Genomic DNA, 18,373 nt, shown 5'->3' with positions numbered 1-18,373 from the left:
GACCTCATCTTCTGCCACTCTCCCACACTGACCTCCCTGCTGTTCCTGTTCTTCAAATATGTCAGACAGGCTCCCACCTAAGAACCTTGACCTTGGCTCTTTCCCTTACCTAGAATGCTCTTCTCCTAGATACTCACATAGTTACTTCTTTTACCTCTTTCAACTCTTTGCACAAATGCCACCTTTTCAATGAGGCCTACCTACGCTGACCACCTATTCAAAATTACAACTGCATCCCACCCTCACCCCTTTTCCATAGCCTTTACCACCTTCTAACAAAATATGTAGTTTACTTATTAACAGTTAGGTATGTCTCTATACTCTTCCCCACCAAATGTAACCTTCACAGTGGCAGGTATCTATCTGTCTGTTTCGTGGACTGGCCTATGGTAAGCACCAAGAACAGACTCTGACTCAATAAATATTTGTTGAACTGGACTGAACTCGGAAGAAACAAATTATGCTGATGATACAAGATAACAATCACGAATGTTCTCAGAGGTAAGAGATGATATTTTGATCATGAAATCAGAGCTGGATTCAATAAAAAGAAAATTTAGATATTTACTCCAATCTCAATCCAGTAATAATAAAGACACCTTCACTCTTCATTTGTCCAGAAGTGCAACAGAAAAACTGGATTATAAATTTGGGGAAATTGCTCAGAAAATACAAAATGATAATGAGACGGAAAATAAAAGAGATTAATAAGAAATTTATAAAACTATTTCTGGAGGTCCCACATAACAGAGGTTCTAGAAGGACAAAACAGAAAATTTAGGACAAGAAATCTTAATGAAATTATTCAAGAAAATTTTCCAGAATTGAATGATATGAGTTTCCAGAATTATAAAGACCCCCCATCAAAATGATCCATGGGAAAAATTTCTCCCAAATCTCACAGCCAGGAATATTGCACTTCCTCACAACTGTTTTTTTTTTTTTTTTTTAATCCAATAGACACAGTCAACGGACTGCTTCTCTCGTTTTCAGACATTTAGTCTTAAGGGAACTTAAAGCCAAACTGCAGTCTACATTAGCAAGCAAACAGGTTGATATGCATATCAGCATTCCAACCCACATCTGGCAGGAATCCTCTGACTGTCCTTCCCTTTATTCTCCACTTAACATCACTTCTTTATCATTTTTAAAAGTCATGCTGAATTGTGAGTATTTTTTATAAGCCATTTCAAATTCTCTTTGGACCACAAATGGGGTAAGTCAAATATAACACCATGCACTTAAAAAAAAAAAACTTGCACTAATTAATGTTTGTGAGAGAGTGGCAGAAGATAGTAGGAGATACAGGCTAACCTAAATTTTTCTGCAAAAAAAATGCAGGTTGATGCAGCTTCATCTTTAAAGCAATAAACCAATATCAGAGAGGGGAACTCAAAACAATGAGATAAATAACAGAGCCACAAATAACTTATGAGAATTCAAGAGTATTAAAATAGAGCTTAAACGTAAGTTACGCTAAATGCAGTATAGTCCAGGATTAGATCCTGGAACAAAAACTGGTGAAATCCAAGTAAAATGTATAGATTAGTAAATAGTATTGTACTAATAGTAGCTTCTTAGTTTTTACAAATACCAGAATTATGTAAGATGTTCACATTAGGAAAAGCTGGGTAAAGGGAAGACAGGATCTCTCTGAGCTATCTTCCCAACTCTTCAGTGAATCTACAATTATTCCGAAATAAAAAGCAGTTGCCTTGCAAGGGTAGAGAAAGGGGACACATCTGTCAAAACTTATCCACCTTTATAATTAAAATGTGTATGCAAATTATACCCAACAATAGTTGACTAAACAAACAAAAAAACAAGTCACAAAAATACATAAACATTACAATGCCCTTTGTGTAAATCTCAGTTACCTTGTTTCTATATGAATGGACAAATTTATAGCAGAAGTTGCTTCTTAGGCAGATGGGAAGATACAGTACAAGTGTAGGGCAAGTGAGGTACTCGCTTAGGGTATAAAATTTAAGAGGATGCCAAGAAACTCAGCAATCAAGATAAATAATATTTTAATATAATATCAAAATTTAAACCAAAAGCTAAATTTAAACCAAGAAGATTCATGATGAACAAAATACCAAAATTTTCAGTAAAGACAAGGTCAGTAACAGTGCCATGCCAGGCGACACTAGAGACTAAAGCAAGAGGCCAGTTCAGTCCTACTGGTCCTGACCTTTCTATCCCTGGCTGGAGGGGAGAGCCTGAAAGGTGAGACCTGAACTATGACGTCTTAGTTCCTGAATAAGAGTGCTGAAGCAAAAAAGAGCAAAAGATTGTCAGTGTAGTATTTTACATACTTCGGTGCATTTTGTTTCCTAATTTAAAAAATAAAAGCAATAAAAATTAGGAAGAAAATAATGCAAGGTACTCTATGGCCCAGCAAGCTATTTAAACAGCTTCATAAATGTCCAGTCTTACCTGAAAAGTGTGAATAGTTCTTGCCCAGGCATGTCTTATGCGACAATTTTGCATTAGTTTCCTAAAATCCACAGTTACTTCCAGGCCAGCCCTATTATTAATGGTCAAAAATCTTTTCTTTCCAGAAGTTATATCAGTTTTATCCTGTCACCAAAACAAAAAGCCATGATGTATGTTTTCAAATGTACTATAAAAATATCCTATTTTTGGATTGAACATAAAATGTAAGCACCTTATAAGTAAAATGGCATGTCCATTTACTACCAGTGTTAAGAATTTCAAATGGCTTAAAATTCATGCTTGAGCACAAACTAAATATATATACACCCAAATAATTTAAAAAACACAGATGGAAGTTTTTGGTCCTTGAAACTTAATCAAATTTGACTCTCTGGAAAACAATCTTTGTTGGCTTTCTTATTCTGAAGTCTATACATTTTATTTCTTGTACTTAAGTCTGCATATGCTCTTTGCAAAGAGTTTACTTTTTCTCACAGCCCTTAAAGAATAAACTTATAAAGTTTAAGAAGGTGTTTATACATTGAGAACAAATTAAAAGTGATTACTTCTACAGTTTCTATATTTGAGCAGCAACCAAAGAAATGATGCTTTGTAAAATATAGCGTTACTTGACCCTTGTTTTTGTTACTCAAGCATTTCACACTTATTAAAAATGTTTCTTCCCAAAGTCTTCCAGAAAACATAAGAGAAAGGAAAACTTCCCAAATATTTTATGAAGCCAGCATTACTGACACCGAAACCAAACGAGACACAATTAGAAAACTACAAACCAATATCCCTCATGAACATGGATGCAAAACTCCTTAACAAAAAATTATAGAAGAAGAATGTCAACTCTGATATGATTAGATTCTAAATTAAACCCAGGGCAATTTTTTAAAAAATCTATCTTTAAAATATCAATCAATCTATCTCTAACAAGTAAAAAGGTACTATTTTTCTGTTGTCACTTACATGTGTTATGAAAAATATTTCTCCATTGCAGAGTCTAATGCCACTTTCAAAGTCATGCTTATTATTAGCAAAACCATGAGCAGTACCATTACAGACTTCACTGCTGGCCTCTAGTTCTTTATTTTGCTGACTGCTGGAGGTATTTTCAGGCAGTAAGTCCGAGAGATATGCATTCTTAGTACAACAAATTTTATCACCGACTCCACATATAAGTCTATTCTTATGGTCTCTGGATTAGAAAAAGATAACAATCATCAAATTTGGATAACATTAATTTCATTTCATTTAAGCATAAACTCCCACTCAGATCCGATTCAGTCCTCGAGATAATTTCCATACTTTATTTCTCGTTTGTTCTCCCAACCGCAACAACTCAGGCTCCCATAGTCATGATGTGATTACTACCCTCTCTGTACCACCTCGGACTCAGTGACATTTCCCAGCCAAAGTTTTCAAGTTAGAAGTCCTGGCATAAATGCTGATGTCCCTATTTCCCTCTCGATTCTAAATGTTACCAAAAATCTTACTAATTCTACTTTTTAAATTCATCCTCTTCTCTCCAATCTCTCCTATCACTACCCTATTTCAGGTCCTACAGCACTTACACATATTTCTATGATAATAATTATAAGGTATTAAAATAATAGCAGCAAATGAAAACATGTTGGTAATATACCAGCTAGTGCAATAAGTGCTTCAGGTATGTTATTTCATTTTGTCCTTATTACAACTTTATGAGGAACAGTCCATATCTGTATCCTCTTTTACATACATGAAAAGGTGAAATTACCTGTAGGTGATAGAATCACCTACCGTGATAAATCTCAGAACAAACAAAAGAACAGCAAATCAAGGTGGACTGTCCTCAAGATTTCAGTTCTTTAGTGCTCACCTGACTAAGTGGCCTGTGTAGTGCTTGCAACAGCAGTCGTTGATGATATCACAGTCTTGCCTGAAACACATGAAAATGCAAGAGTCGCCTTAATAGTATGTTTTGTGCTCATTTCTGTTATCAATAATTATGACACACTGGATTCTATAAAACGACTCCAGGACTTTCTCCAGGAAAAAGTATTTTATACATTTTATCTCAGCATAAACCTTTGTTCCATTCAGGTTTCCTGTGAGTTTCCAAATATAAAATTTGGTAGAAAGAGCCCTGTTAGAAACTGCCCTCTGCCATGTCTAACAAAGAAATACTTCAAAATAAGAGAGAATTAACAGTGATGAACTATGAGAGTCTCCTATTCAAACAGTATATTAAAAAGTAATGTTATTACTTATTAATTACTTATTATTACTATATTAATAAGTAATGAGATTTAAAAGCTGGATTAAAAACTTTAAAATGTTATAAATGCTTTACCTTCTAAACGCAATAAATTGTGATGTTTCTGCACATTGTAGGTCGTTTTCTTTAAGTAAAGTTGTAACAGCAGAATATAAATCTGGTAATTCAAAAGAAAAAGTTAAAGTGGAAAAGCATGAAATTATAACATTGTTTCTATGGAGAAACAAATTCAGAATTCCTGCTAAAGGGTCGAAGAATGTTGTTTTCTTTTACACAAAAAAGATCGTGCTGCTCTGCTCCTTGCTTTTTTTCCACTCTCTCTACATCTAACAGATCAGTATGTACGTATTTCAATATGTTCATTGTATTTCATTGATTCTAACATATATATTTTTGTCACATTTTAACATCTCTAAAATTTTAGCTCGGCTATGAAGCTTGTCTTAGGTCTTTGTACTCTGTGATAATGGGAATAATTTACTCAGTAACTTATTAGTTATCAATGAGAACGTACTATATGACTCTAAGGAATATTTATTCAATTCTCTTAAAGAAGAAACTAATTTTCCAGATGAAGATTTTAATTAGGATAGAAAAATAGCATCAGTTAACTTCTGCTACCATTCTGAAACAGACTTTTTTTTTTAAAGTACATTCTCATTAATGTAAACAATAGATACCAGAAATAAAACTAACCATATTTTAGGTGGATCTAAATGGAGTAACAAAGAGATCAAGTTACTGAACCATCTAAGTCTCATGTTCTTCATCTGTTCTAGTACTTACTATTATCTGAGCTATCGTGAAAATAAATATTATCTATTCATTATTCACTATATATTTAATTTTAAAAATCACAAAACGATATGCAGCTTATAATCCAATTTAACCTAAAATAAATAATATAGGTTTATATATGGATATAATAAGGTTTAAAAGGATAAATACCCAGCTCTTACTAGGTATGTGACTTTTATGGAACTGTCTTGAGGGAAGAGGTGAGAGGAAGATTACAGTGAAATACGACTTCAAACACTTCTGTACCACCGGCTTTTTTAGGAATATAAATTATTTCTATAATCAAAAAAACCAGCAAAGCATTTACAGACTACTATGTATTATATGATTCCATTTAAAAAGAAAAAAGGAATATTGCAACATGTACATGAATACTAACCCAAGGGAACTGAGATTGGTGACATGCACAAATGAGGGAAGGCTTACAGATAAAGTTGTATATTACTTAATTTCACAGAGTGAAAGTCGCTAAGTAGGAAGGATATACCCTTAAGAACTGTGGCAACTACAATAAATTCTCAATAATAATTATTTAAATCTTTGCTAATTCAATTTTGAGTAAACCATTACACTATTTTAAAAAGTTTGCTAAGGAAGTTTATAATAGAAATAAAGATCGAAAGGTTTAATCAATTTAAATAAATTCACTTGCAATAGATAATTAATATCTATTATTCATTAAAAAAAAACACCATTTATACAGTGCCTCGAAACTGATGAGTGCCCTCAACCCTCACAACAGCTCCACAGGCATTGTCACTATGATTCCTGAAATACAAATGGTTAAGTGATGGGACAGGGGTCATATATATAAGGGAGAAGATTTCCTATCCCATCCTCTTTCTCTGCCCTGTCATGGCGTCATCTTAACACCCATAATTAGAAGCAATGTTTGTCCATTTCATAAGAAATAAAACTATTAGGGCTCAATTTGGCAACAGTTTGACAGCCATTACTTTTGTATCACAAATGTACTCAAGATAATTTATTTTCCAGTTGCTGTAAATGAAAAACTTCATTAAGATATGCTTTCTCCTGAATGAACTTAGATTACTGGGGCTTTGCTTTATTTTAAATTAATCATCTACATCCATTTATTCACTCAACAAATATTTATTGAGCCCTTCGCATGGCTGTGACAAGAGCTTACTTCTTTATAAAACTCTAGGGTAATCTGCTTTTGATGATTAATAAATTAGTTCATTTATTTTCAGTGTCTAATTTTTTTTTACTAGCAATATATATCCCTACCATGAAATAAAATTATAACTAGTCATTTAATAACTGTATTACAAAAATGAAATACTTAGCCTACACAACATAAAAGCTTATACTTACGAGATTGATGATCACTTTTCGACGACTGAGAACTGGCATCGTTTTCTGGGAGTCTGACAAAAATAAATGTTTTATCTTGTACTGAGACAGGGAGTGTCGAATTATCAGAAATGTTCAGCTCTGCATCGAATTTTGGAAATCGGCGTTTTGAGATTCTTAAATAAAGTAATATACCAGAACTTTAGTATCCAAAAAATGCATCTTCATATATGATCAGAGATAATGTCATTACAATAATTAATATTTGTTAATTGAGAAATAGGGCAAAAAGGCTACTCATATATGCATTATAACTAGTAAATTAGTTTTAAAATAGAATAAGCAGGACCATAAAGTTATATTTAGCAATCAGTCCCCCATCCCCAGCAAATTCAAAGCATTTGAAAAGATAAGGAATTTACTAAGCACCATTCTGAGAACCTGACCTACTTTTCTTCAGACTGCAGAAGAACCATACAAACTAGGTATCCTCACTTCACAGATGAGCAACATGAGGCTTAGTCAACTAGTGGGTTGCCCAAAGCTACGGAGGTAAAAGCAGGGGACCTAGGGGCCAATCTGGGCCCATTTGGCTCCATGTCACTTTCTATTTAAATTAATTTGCACTCTTTGGGGCTTTATCCACACGCTTACATCATACTCTTTCTTTTTCTCCTTTCTTCTGTGTATATCATACACATGGCCTTATTTTTCCAGTTGACCCGAGTATCCACATCTTTTCTTTGCTTCTATTATCTCCTCATCTCCCCTTTGTTATACTTCCCAAGACTAGCAAATTATATTAGAAAACCAAGTAAAGGGTAGGCACCTTGTCATAATTGAGTCTCTTCTTGGTCGTATTTGGAAGAAAACTGACTCCCTGCAAAGACCTAACAGCAGCCTGGCTGTCAAAGATGGTGGTACCCTACTGCGTCACCTTCAACCCTTCCCAAAAGGGTTGCAAGAGAAGAAAGGAGAGGGAAGAAGACTGTCTCTGCTGGAAATAATCCAGATTTAATTTCTGTGAGACTGAGAATTACCATGGATTTCCTGTTTTGCTTTTGACCCAAGACATATAACATATTTCTATCTCTAGGGGTTTTTCCCTGATACCACTGGGATCCTTCTGTCATTAAATATGATGATGATTAAGAAGAAATGATGAAAGGAACACAGCTCAGCCCCAATTATCTAAAAGGGTTACTAAAGAAATTCCTAAGTTTCAGATAAAACCTAGTTCACAGAAATCTAATGTGCTTTAGATTCTCCTAAGATTTTTTAGACTTTAAAATGATTAATCATCTACCAACATCCCCGAAATGAAGTAGCCTTTAGGTAGGAGCAGAAGGGTTATAGAAAAAGAATAGTACACATTCAACTGCATTATTTTTCTTAATGTCTTAATACAAACCTATATCATCTACCCTATTCCTGTCAATTCTTCCTCTATTCCCACTATCCTATGTAGGATAGACAGGGACACAGAGAAAGAAGGCTTTAGTGTTCTTGTTTCTGCTGACATCCAACCAAGAGAATGTTCAAGCAATAAAAACAGTATCTTGTAAAAGAGAGTCAAAACAAAGATAAATTTTGGCCAATGAATGAAACAGTCTCTTAGTATTCCGAGGTCTCATTATAGCTATTATAAAATACCACTCTAAAGGCTTATACAAAAACTAAGGAAAGAGAAGCGTTCTTCCCTACTTGAAGGAGAGTAATAGGCCTTGGGTGCCACCAAGACTCATCAAGGAGTGACATACCCCGTTGCCCTTTCCTTTCCCCTTCCCCTTCTCCTTTTGCTTGGGGCTCCCTACAAAAACTATGGGAAATTTCTTCCCGAATTCTCCCCTGAACTCTACTGAACTCATTTCTAAGTCTCTGCTTCCCTTGGGCTTATTTTAGTCCCTAAACTTGATGCGACTCTAATCCACATGTGCACTTTTTAAATGAGGAAAGCTTATTCATTTTTAACTTTCAATAATAATTTATGCTGGATCAGTAATGAAAATACTAACTTTATATTTCCAACTGAGGAGAAAAAGGTATATATATATATATAAAAATGAAGTATAGGTTTGCTGAAAGGGCATAGTAAATGCACCGCACTGACTCACCCTAATTCAAAAGCTAGTATGTATTTTTTTGACATTTTATTTTGAATACAACAAATTTTATAGTATACCTTGTAGCATTGTCCACAATTAGCTCAGATTCTGCTCTATGATTTGTCTTTAGTTCAATAGCACAATTTCTTGACTTAAGAGTCTCAAAAAGGTCTTGCAGCAAGTTACCAGGTTCAATGCTGGGTAACTGTCTAATATCACCTAAAATGGGGGAAAAAAATAAATACAGTAGGTTTTAGGTAAATGGGGTCCTCCAATTTTGAAATTACTTTTATTTCTCCCTACTGACATATGTTATAAAGACTTCTCTGAGAAAAAAAGCCGAAAAAATCTTCGTTTAGAATTACTTGAGAACACTGTCTTTAAAAATATTAAACGAATTAAAAGATCCATTCAAGTTAAACAATGTAAGATATAAAAAATAGTGAAAACACAACAAGGTAAAATTTGAATCAAACTTCTTTCATACCTATAACCACAGGCAAACTGTGTAGGGGCATATATCTTAGCCAATGTGTAAAGAAAAAAACAGGCCTTACATATCTAGTACTTAGTCACTTATTCAGTCTTGCTCAACATCTGACTTAAACATGGAAGAATTTATGGCCTCAAATAAATAAAATAAACATATAAAAAATAAACTCAACGCATTTGATAACAGATAAATTCCAGTAATGTAATGATAACATTTTGGTTTTGTTTGTTTTTACTTTAAACAAACAAACAAACAAACCCTAGAGATAAGAAAAACTATTTTCTGGGTGGAAGACGGAAGAATGCTTAAGCCACTAATAGAATCAACTACTTATAAAATATCTCCAAGTACCTAAAAAAATTTACTTATATACAATTCGATTCTCATACTATAATTCTATTTTTTTTTCTCCATTAAATCATAGTATTAGCACTACCCCACAGAATCTAACTGAATCTCACCAGAATTGCAAACAACTTAAGAGGCTGGTGAGGTCTAATTTGAGTTATTACTTTATAAAATTACTTTTAAATGGTCTATAATTCAGACTATTTTATTATTTCCAAATAAATCTACATCCTGATTTACTCTATGACATTTTTACCATTTTAATAGTAATCATTTAGGTGATCAGTAGTAACTCCTCACAACTCTATTTCATTCACATCCTAGCCTGCTAACATCCTGGCTTAAAGAACCACCCTAACTTCTGAAGAGAGTGGTCAGATTGATCTCAAATGGCTTCTTACCTGTAGGATATAGATATTAAAGCAGCGAAATGGTATATGCAGCCACTTAACCACAATGCTAATGCTTTGAACTAAACAACTGGAATCACGACAATATTTTAACTTACCGAGGATAATAAGCTTAGAAAGTTTGGAGTGTGCAAGTAATAAATATAAAACGGATCTGAAGATCCCTACAGATACCAAACTCCCTTCATCCACAACCAGAACTTTCACCGAAGAAAACTTCCATGGACTGTCTTTGGTTGATTTTTTATCCCATAAATAGAAGCTAAAATTGATCTGCAAGCAAAGTATGACATTTCTAAGTTCAGGTTATAAAATTTACATATTTATATATTTTATATGTTATTTTAAAACAAAACTCTTAAATTGGGGCATGGGGAGTGTAGGTAGCGTAATATAGAGGGAAAGGCTGAAAAATGGAGAATACAAAAGTTATAGAGATGAATACATAAAAAACATAGATCAAATCATTCAAAAAAGTGCTTCCTAATAACTACTTAGTGTGTTTAATTTAACAAGCTTCACACACATCAATACTCCGCTGCAAAAATCTCAACCCTTCTCTTATCGCTTTTGATCAGATTCCGTTCCCAAATAAACCTTCTCTTGGCCTTCTGAGTTAACCCAATCACTTAAACCTTCCTCTTCTCCCACTATAATACTTCATCCTGGTAATAAAGGGCTGCCTTTTCAATCTATGAAAATACCACTTTTTCATCTAGTATTCTAAATTCCCTTACTTCTCCAACATTTAAAAAACTATCGCCGCCAACAACAAAACAACCAAAACACTATTTATTACAGAGGTAATATTTACTATTTAAAAAATATAGATGAGAAAAAATTTGTAAAATTACAGGCAGATAATGTTAAATATTTTGATCTCTATCATTCCAGAAAGGTTTCTATATTATAAATATATATATACTGTATATACAGATTTTTTAAATGGTATATCTTTGCTTTCTACTGAAACTAGATTCAACATGTCTATTAAGTAAAAGCTTTCATATTTCCTTTCCAAATGCATCAATTCTCTGCAAAACCCATTCTTTCAGTGGCCTTGTCTCAACAATAGAACATTTGGAATCACTGCTAATTGTTCCCTTTATTTTCTTTTTTATATTCAATTAGTTATCTTAGAAATGCCTGAGTGACATTTTCCACTGTATTTCTAGTGCTACCAACTCAATAAAGGTCCCATCTATGAGATTACTTAGATTACTCTAATAACCTTACAGTCAGGTTCCCCTACACACTAACCCAAGATGGGACTGCCAGATAAAATGCAGGACATGCAGCTAAATTTGAATTTCAGATAAACAACAAATGACTGTTTAGTACAAGTATCTTTAATGCAATATTTGATACATATTTATACTTCAAATTATCTATATTTTTATCTGCTATATCAGGTATCCTCCAAGGATATAAATAAGTGACATAAGTGCCACCTTAATGCTCTTCCTATGCCGTTATACTCTCTCCTGAGCCTAAATGTGACTTCAGTAATATTCTCCCAGTATCCCAAGCAGATATTAAGATACTACCAGTTGATTGGAGTTGGAACATAAGATGAAATTTAATAACGATCCTTCTCTGGCCTCTCCTCTTCTAATTCAATCCTTCAGACTAATCAGACATGAAAGTGTAATGGGAAAAATCATAAACTGATCGGAAGATCCTTTCACCACTAATGAGCTACACTGAACTTCTCCAGGTCTCTGTTCACTCACGTAACAAATAAAAGTAGTGAGCGAAGTAATTTCTGAGGCGGCTCGTAGCTCTATAATTCTATGCAATCTTCTTTAAAACTGCTTTCGCTTCACTTCCTTGCTTAGAAACCCAGTAATGACTTCCCAGTAAATGAAGTCCAAGATTCTTTGTTAGGTTTTAAAGTCTACAATAAATGAGGAAACTATGGCATTGTAGAAAGTACAACAAGCTGGGGCTGGGGGGCGGTGGGCAGGGGTCAGAAATCTGAAATCAAGTGCTAGTTCTGCACCTGGTTAAGATCTTGGGCAAGTCGTTTAACATTTTCAAATTTCAACTGGCTCTTTTGTAAAACAGAGATAGCATCATTTACCCACTTCACTGGTTTATCAAGGATCTAATGATATGTCAAAATACTTTACCAACTTTAAAGCTCAAATTCTCAGTCTAAACTAAAGTTTTTCCATTATTTTGCCATACACAGACTTCACTCCAATCAATGCAGTCACTTCAAAACCTTCAACACACTATGATCCTTTTCCTCAATACCTTCAAAAAGGCTTTTCCCCTAATATTTTCCTTCAGAAATCTTCCAACAACTAAGTTCCTTGATCTACAAAATGGTGGTCAGGGCTAGAGGAACCAACAACACTCTACAAGTTTAAAACTTCGTGATTCTTAATGACAGCCAAAATTATTTTTTTCAAGCACATCAATTCATTTGAAATTTTTATTATGTAACTACTATTTGCCAGGCACTGCTGCGGATGAAGGAGATAAAGAACTAAACCAGATCATCAAAGTCTTCATTCCATGGAACTTTCCACTCTACACAATATAAACTTTTTCCTTCCAACTCCAGTGCTTCTTAAAATATGGTCTGTGGACTATGACATGTTTTTAACCAGTCCCAATAAGAAAGAGAGCCTGTGTCAGAATCTAAACTAACTACATCATTGGGCATATACCTTAGTTTAGCTGACTTTTTTTCATAAGAACTTCTCACTGAAAGAAACAGTGATTGACTTTCTACACTAGCTCCTATTTCACTGCAAACCAGTAACAGTTTACGGATTGGTTGTTTCGAATGGCACTGATCATTTAGGATTAGCTACTATAAGGCAGGGATCTGGAAGACATTCAGGAAATACCTACTGATGGTCATCAGGAAGAAATGAAAAATAAACTAGTAAAATTTGTCTTTAAAGCAAATGTTTTCTCTAGAGAAAAAAAAATATAAAAGGTTTTACCTGACATAGCGTATAAGCACTAAAACCAGTTTTCTGTCTCAGTAAGCCAGCTGCTTTCCCTGTAGGTGCTGTAAGTAAAACTTCTATAGCCTTGTCTGCCTTCAGTGGACTTTGCTCGGTAAAGGCAATCCATTCTTCTGGCACATCCTGGTCTTGTTCGAAGTCCTCACAAGCTTTTTTCACTTCTCTTTCTTCCAATACCTCTATATGTTTAAAAAGATGACTAACAATTGTGGTCTTCCCACAACCACCTTTCCCACTTATGACGGTCACAGCATTGGAGCAAATCATTTTCAAAGCAGCCACCTGATCCTGATCCAGTTGATCGTCACTTATTTCTGCATCATCTTCATTTTCACCCGTATCCCAAATATGGTCACCACTCTCCTGTGCATTCAGAATGTCCGCAGAAGTTTCTAAGCTTGTTTCATCAGGTTTACTTTCATTCAATGTATCATCACTTCTTGAATTCTCAGGTTTTGTGATATGAATAGACGCAAGCACCTTTTTGACATCGACATGTAAATGCCATGGAGGCCTCATCATCAGGTCACCTACTGAAGAGGCAATGTCTCTTTCAGCCTGATAAAGGTCATAAGGAAAAATACAGGCCCTCTTATTATATGTCACCACATTGATATCCTTCAAAAACTTCAGAGACATCCAAACATCAAGAAAAGACATTTGGTCTGACAACTGAGAGGTTAAATCAGCTTCTTCTACATACGTGTGCCCATGCTCTCTACATATCTGTTTCAGTTTAGAATATATTATTAATGCATTCTTCTCTAAATCAGTCATCAACTGGATAAGAGACTTGCACTCACAAAACGCTGTCCAACTCGCCTCACATCGCAAAAGCTTCAGTTCTCTGTAGGTTATCTTTAAGAAAACAAAGTTCAAGTTGCTTTATAAAAATTATAAATGTTGATGAGTAGTATTAGAATTATAGTAAAAGCAGTGTTATTTGTTAATAATTTTTTAAGTCCCATTAGACACGTTATTTTAACTAAATTTGGAGAACAAAAACTATGTACCTAAAACATCACTAAAGTTTTTAATAGACTGTCTTGTGATTAGAGATCTATATAATTTTAAAATTAAACTTTCTCAAAACAGTACACTTGATTTTAAAAGTCAAATAAACACTCTGAGATTTACCACTAAAAACAGGAGTTCCCTGACTCACCCTTTCCATGTCTCTAAAGGCATTTCCAATACTTTCTGCTATTTCTTCCAGAATCTGCGTTTCTAAGTATTGCTTCTACTATTCTTTAATTTTATTTTAAATTTTAGATATTTTTGTATTAACTCCCTACTATGGAAAGTCTTTCTCTACAGAAGAGCTCTCTCTTTTATACCATCACCTCCACAGGGAGTCTGTCAACATTCTTGGGGATCCAAAAATTATCTCAGAATTTTTAAATTGTATTTGCATTTGGAAAGCCACCTTTAACCAAGTACTGCCAAAATTTAAGTGCCACATTTGGTTTCCAACACCACATAGTGCCACTTTACTGCTCTTGGTCTTTAATAATAACTGTATAGTCATTTGTAAATGATATTACTGTACCAAAAAAATCAAATGATATTATGCTGTATTATATAAATAGTGAAAGTTTTCAAAAGTTCAAATGGGAAAGTGGGGGACTGAGTTGCACAGCAGAATGGATTTGCCAAACTCATAAGAACTTGTGTCTCCAATGAAATTTAGACTCAAGTTGCAAATGGTAACTAAACTACAAAAAAACTTGTCATATTAAATTAAATTATATAAGTAAATTATTATTAATTTGAATGGCGTTTATTTTGTTATTTTGTTTTCCTTTATAAACTTATTGCATAAGAACTATAGAAATAAAAAGTTTATATTTAGTTGTAACACTCAAAGAAAAATAAATCAACACTTAAGTCCATACAATTTTTTTTCCTTTGAAAGAGATACAATTGTCAAGTTTGAGATATCCTGCCTTATATATAATTACTAAAAGCTAAGCAAATGTCGTACTTACTTTACTAAACCCAAGTTTCCACGGACATGCACCTAAAATCTCTTCTATCTTTTCCAACACCTCTTTGGAACCTGAGCTTATTAGCTGTTCAAAGTGTCGAGGCAGAAGAACTGGAAGGAATTCCATTATTTTTGGAAACCGCAACGCTGTCATTACATTTATAAATGGAACTACAGGATATCAGAAAATAAATCAAAACATACAAATTAGCTCACAGAACAAGAGATTTGATGGACTGTTTCACTAAGCACTATCAGTTCAAGAAATCCAAATCAAAGAGAGATGAATAAATCTACTTTAACCAGCAAGAAAATCGATATTATAACAATTTCTTTTGTTCATTGTGTTTAACACCAAAATTTATGTTTTTTAAATGCTCAGATAGCTACTTCTTAGCCTTTTGTTTCCTTTTGCTTGCAAACAACTAGAATAAAATTCTTGACTCGATAATATAAATATGAATTCAAAGCTAAGCATAAAACATAAGTTATTTACATATTAGCCTTTATAATCATTTTTCTGACTATAATCATGATCTTTTTGTCACTGAAGTCATTCGATGACATTCTGCCAAATTTATTCAATATAACTAAGAAATGAAACATTCCATCTATATATGTGAATGTCCAAATAACAAACCATATTTAAAAAATTATTTTAAGTCATTTTAGACTGAAATTTTTCCAAAATGGATTATTCGTGTTCTTACTTTTTTCCTCTGCTTTCTTAAATAGACTAATTGACAACTGAACTTTTTCTTAATGACTCAAAGTAATCCTATGGACACAAAACTTAAAGAAAGAGAGAGAAACACAGAATTGGAGCAGGAAAGGAACTGAAAAAAGCCTAAAGATCATCTCACTCAATTTCTTCACATTAAAGATGAGGAAAACCTGGAATTTTGTTGTTTTGTATTTCTTTATAAATTCACTGCATAAGAGCAACAGGCATAAAAACTTTATATTTAGTTGTAACACACCGACATTTTGGAATGTCAATGACATGCTCCAAAAGCAATATAAAGACATTTTCACCATAGTTATTTAAAAAAAATAACTATGCCAAGATACCATAGCAGCAATATTTTAAAACACGCTAGTCATTAAGCATCTCAATTACACTAAACCTCTATGATAAAAATCACACCTACTTGTGTTTTCCACAGGAAGGCACATTTCGTGATCTGGTTGGGACTCTTTCTGTTCAGTCTGTGTCGATTGTTTTTGACCATTCCTCCCAAGTTCTTTGTAGAAAGTTCTTAATGTTTCCCAAAGATTTTCAAAGTTGAGGTCTTTAAAGCTTGATACTTTAGATACCCAAGCTAAAAATTTATTTATATGATCACTGGGGACATTACAGTCTTTAAGAAAGAGGGAACAGATATGTTTTTGATCTGGTGGTGACATATCAGATTGTAAAAAGTAAGATGGAAATCCTTGAACTTGATAGTTCCTTGATCTCACGGGCTTTACTTGTACCTTCACTCGCCACCAAGGACCCGTTAATGGAAAACGTCCAAGCACTTCACACTTCTCTTGAGTGTTTTCATCAAAAATCACAACTTTAACAAAGAAAAGTTAATTTAGCATATTTAAAAAATCTCTCTCCCCATATTTTATCAAATCCACCATTTTCTTGAACACTCCCACCACCACCACCACCACACACAGAGCACCCTATACCAAAGTCCATTAGGGTGTCCACATTCCACTTACCACTTATGTGTCTCCCTCTACTACCCTGTAAGCTCTCTAGAATATGACAATGTTTCATTTGTCTTTGTATTCCAAGAGGTAAGCATGGTAGGTACATGGCAAAAGTCTGCTGATCTTCTTCTAAAAGCAGTCCTCTCTCTGCTACTCTGAACTAAGCCAAAAGTGAACTTCATGCAGTCTCTAAAAAATGCCGTGGTCCCTCCCACCACAGGGCCCTAGCATAAGCTGTTCTATCTGCCTTAAATAGTCTCCTCCTTTTGTTTATCCCATTTACTACAGACCTCAGTTTAACTGTCACTTCCTTGGATCTCATACGTATAAGCTTACATAGCACTACTTACTAGTCCTTCTAAGCACTAAGTAATATTACAGTTATTTCTGTGATTGTTTACAGAATGTCTGTTTAATTCACTAGCGGGTAAGCTCTAGTAAGGCAGCAACTTCATCATCTTATCCCTGCAGGGTATTTTTCTGTCTAAATCTGTGCCAGCCACACACGTGACTATTTAAATTAACTAAAATTAATTAAATGTCAATTTCAGCTACTCGGTCGCGCTATCTGCATTTCAAGTTCTCAATAGCCGCATGTGACTAAGGGCTATTGTTCCGGACAGTGCAAATACATAACAATGCCATCATCGCAGAAAATTCTACTGGACAGCACTGGTCTGAACACTAAAATATTCTTAAATATCAGTCACAATGTGCAAACAGATATAATTTATGGCACATGAAACCATAGGTAAACACGGATATTCAGATTATGAACACAAGGTTAATCAATCAATAATGCCTTAAGGTGTTTCTTCTTAAGTATGCGTGTTTTCTAAGTAGCTGAAAAATAACCACATATTTGACTAAAAGCAGGAAAGGGAAGTAGTTAAAAGCCCCCACATTGCCTGTTATAAATATCCTCGACTATAAAACGACTTCAAAGAGCTGTGAACATTACATGAGATAATACATGCAGAACTTAAACTTAACACATAGTACTTGCTCAAGTCCCTGCTATCATAGTGTTAATATTATTTTATCCGTAGTAGGACAAAACAGCTAGGCCATCCCAAAGGAAGTCTGTTAACAGCGACAGGGCGCCTGACTTGAGACAAGGCCACAATGGGAAATTGTTCATTCGTCCTCCAATCCCATCCCCGGGGGGCAGGGTGCTTCCTCACCCCAGAGGCGCCCAGGGAGGCTGCCAGCCTTTAGGCCTCCACTGCAGAGCTCCTCGGCATCGACGAACACCGGCTCTTCATCCTCCTCATCCTCCTCCAAGTAGTCATCGCTCTCCTCCACCAGGTCCTTGAGTGGGAGCAGAGGTCCCTGCAGTTCGCGCAACAGCGGTTTCAAGGAAGCCATAACTCAGTTCCCCGAAGTTCGACCCCAAGTCCAGAACACCCCGGCTAGGAACAGGTCCACCAACAGCCAATCAGCGGCGCGACTGCGAGACCGTGCACTTCCCAGGACGCGGCGCGCGCGGGGCGGGGCGGCGGCGGAGGCTCCGGGAGGG

General features: G+C 34.7%; 1 protein-coding gene across 1 annotated transcript in view; it reads right to left on the bottom strand.

Moving 5' to 3' along the window:
- Window positions 1–18,314, bottom strand: part of HELB (DNA helicase B) — a 27,867-nt gene extending 9,553 nt beyond the window's left edge. Inside the window, exons 1-11 of the mRNA XM_039865933.1 lie at window positions 18,039–18,314; window positions 16,299–16,709; window positions 15,149–15,318; window positions 13,137–14,018; window positions 10,275–10,449; window positions 9,003–9,144; window positions 6,842–6,996; window positions 4,781–4,862; window positions 4,307–4,366; window positions 3,415–3,643; window positions 2,440–2,583 (exon numbers count right to left, since the gene is read on the bottom strand). Coding sequence (XP_039721867.1) covers window positions 2,440–2,583; window positions 3,415–3,643; window positions 4,307–4,366; window positions 4,781–4,862; window positions 6,842–6,996; window positions 9,003–9,144; window positions 10,275–10,449; window positions 13,137–14,018; window positions 15,149–15,318; window positions 16,299–16,709; window positions 18,039–18,222 — 2,634 coding nt within the window. The 5' untranslated portion in view covers window positions 18,223–18,314. The remainder of the gene's footprint in view (window positions 1–2,439; window positions 2,584–3,414; window positions 3,644–4,306; window positions 4,367–4,780; window positions 4,863–6,841; window positions 6,997–9,002; window positions 9,145–10,274; window positions 10,450–13,136; window positions 14,019–15,148; window positions 15,319–16,298; window positions 16,710–18,038) is intronic.
- Between the last annotated feature and the right edge of the window lie 59 nt (window positions 18,315–18,373).

The sequence above is a fragment of the Pteropus medius genome, unplaced genomic scaffold, assembly GCF_902729225.1.
Source record: "Pteropus medius unplaced genomic scaffold, Ma_sr-lr_union100, whole genome shotgun sequence".
Classification (NCBI taxonomy): domain Eukaryota; kingdom Metazoa; phylum Chordata; class Mammalia; order Chiroptera; family Pteropodidae; genus Pteropus; species Pteropus medius.
The sequence above is the reverse complement of the archived record's forward strand: the minus strand, read 5'-3'. Positions and strand labels throughout refer to the sequence as shown.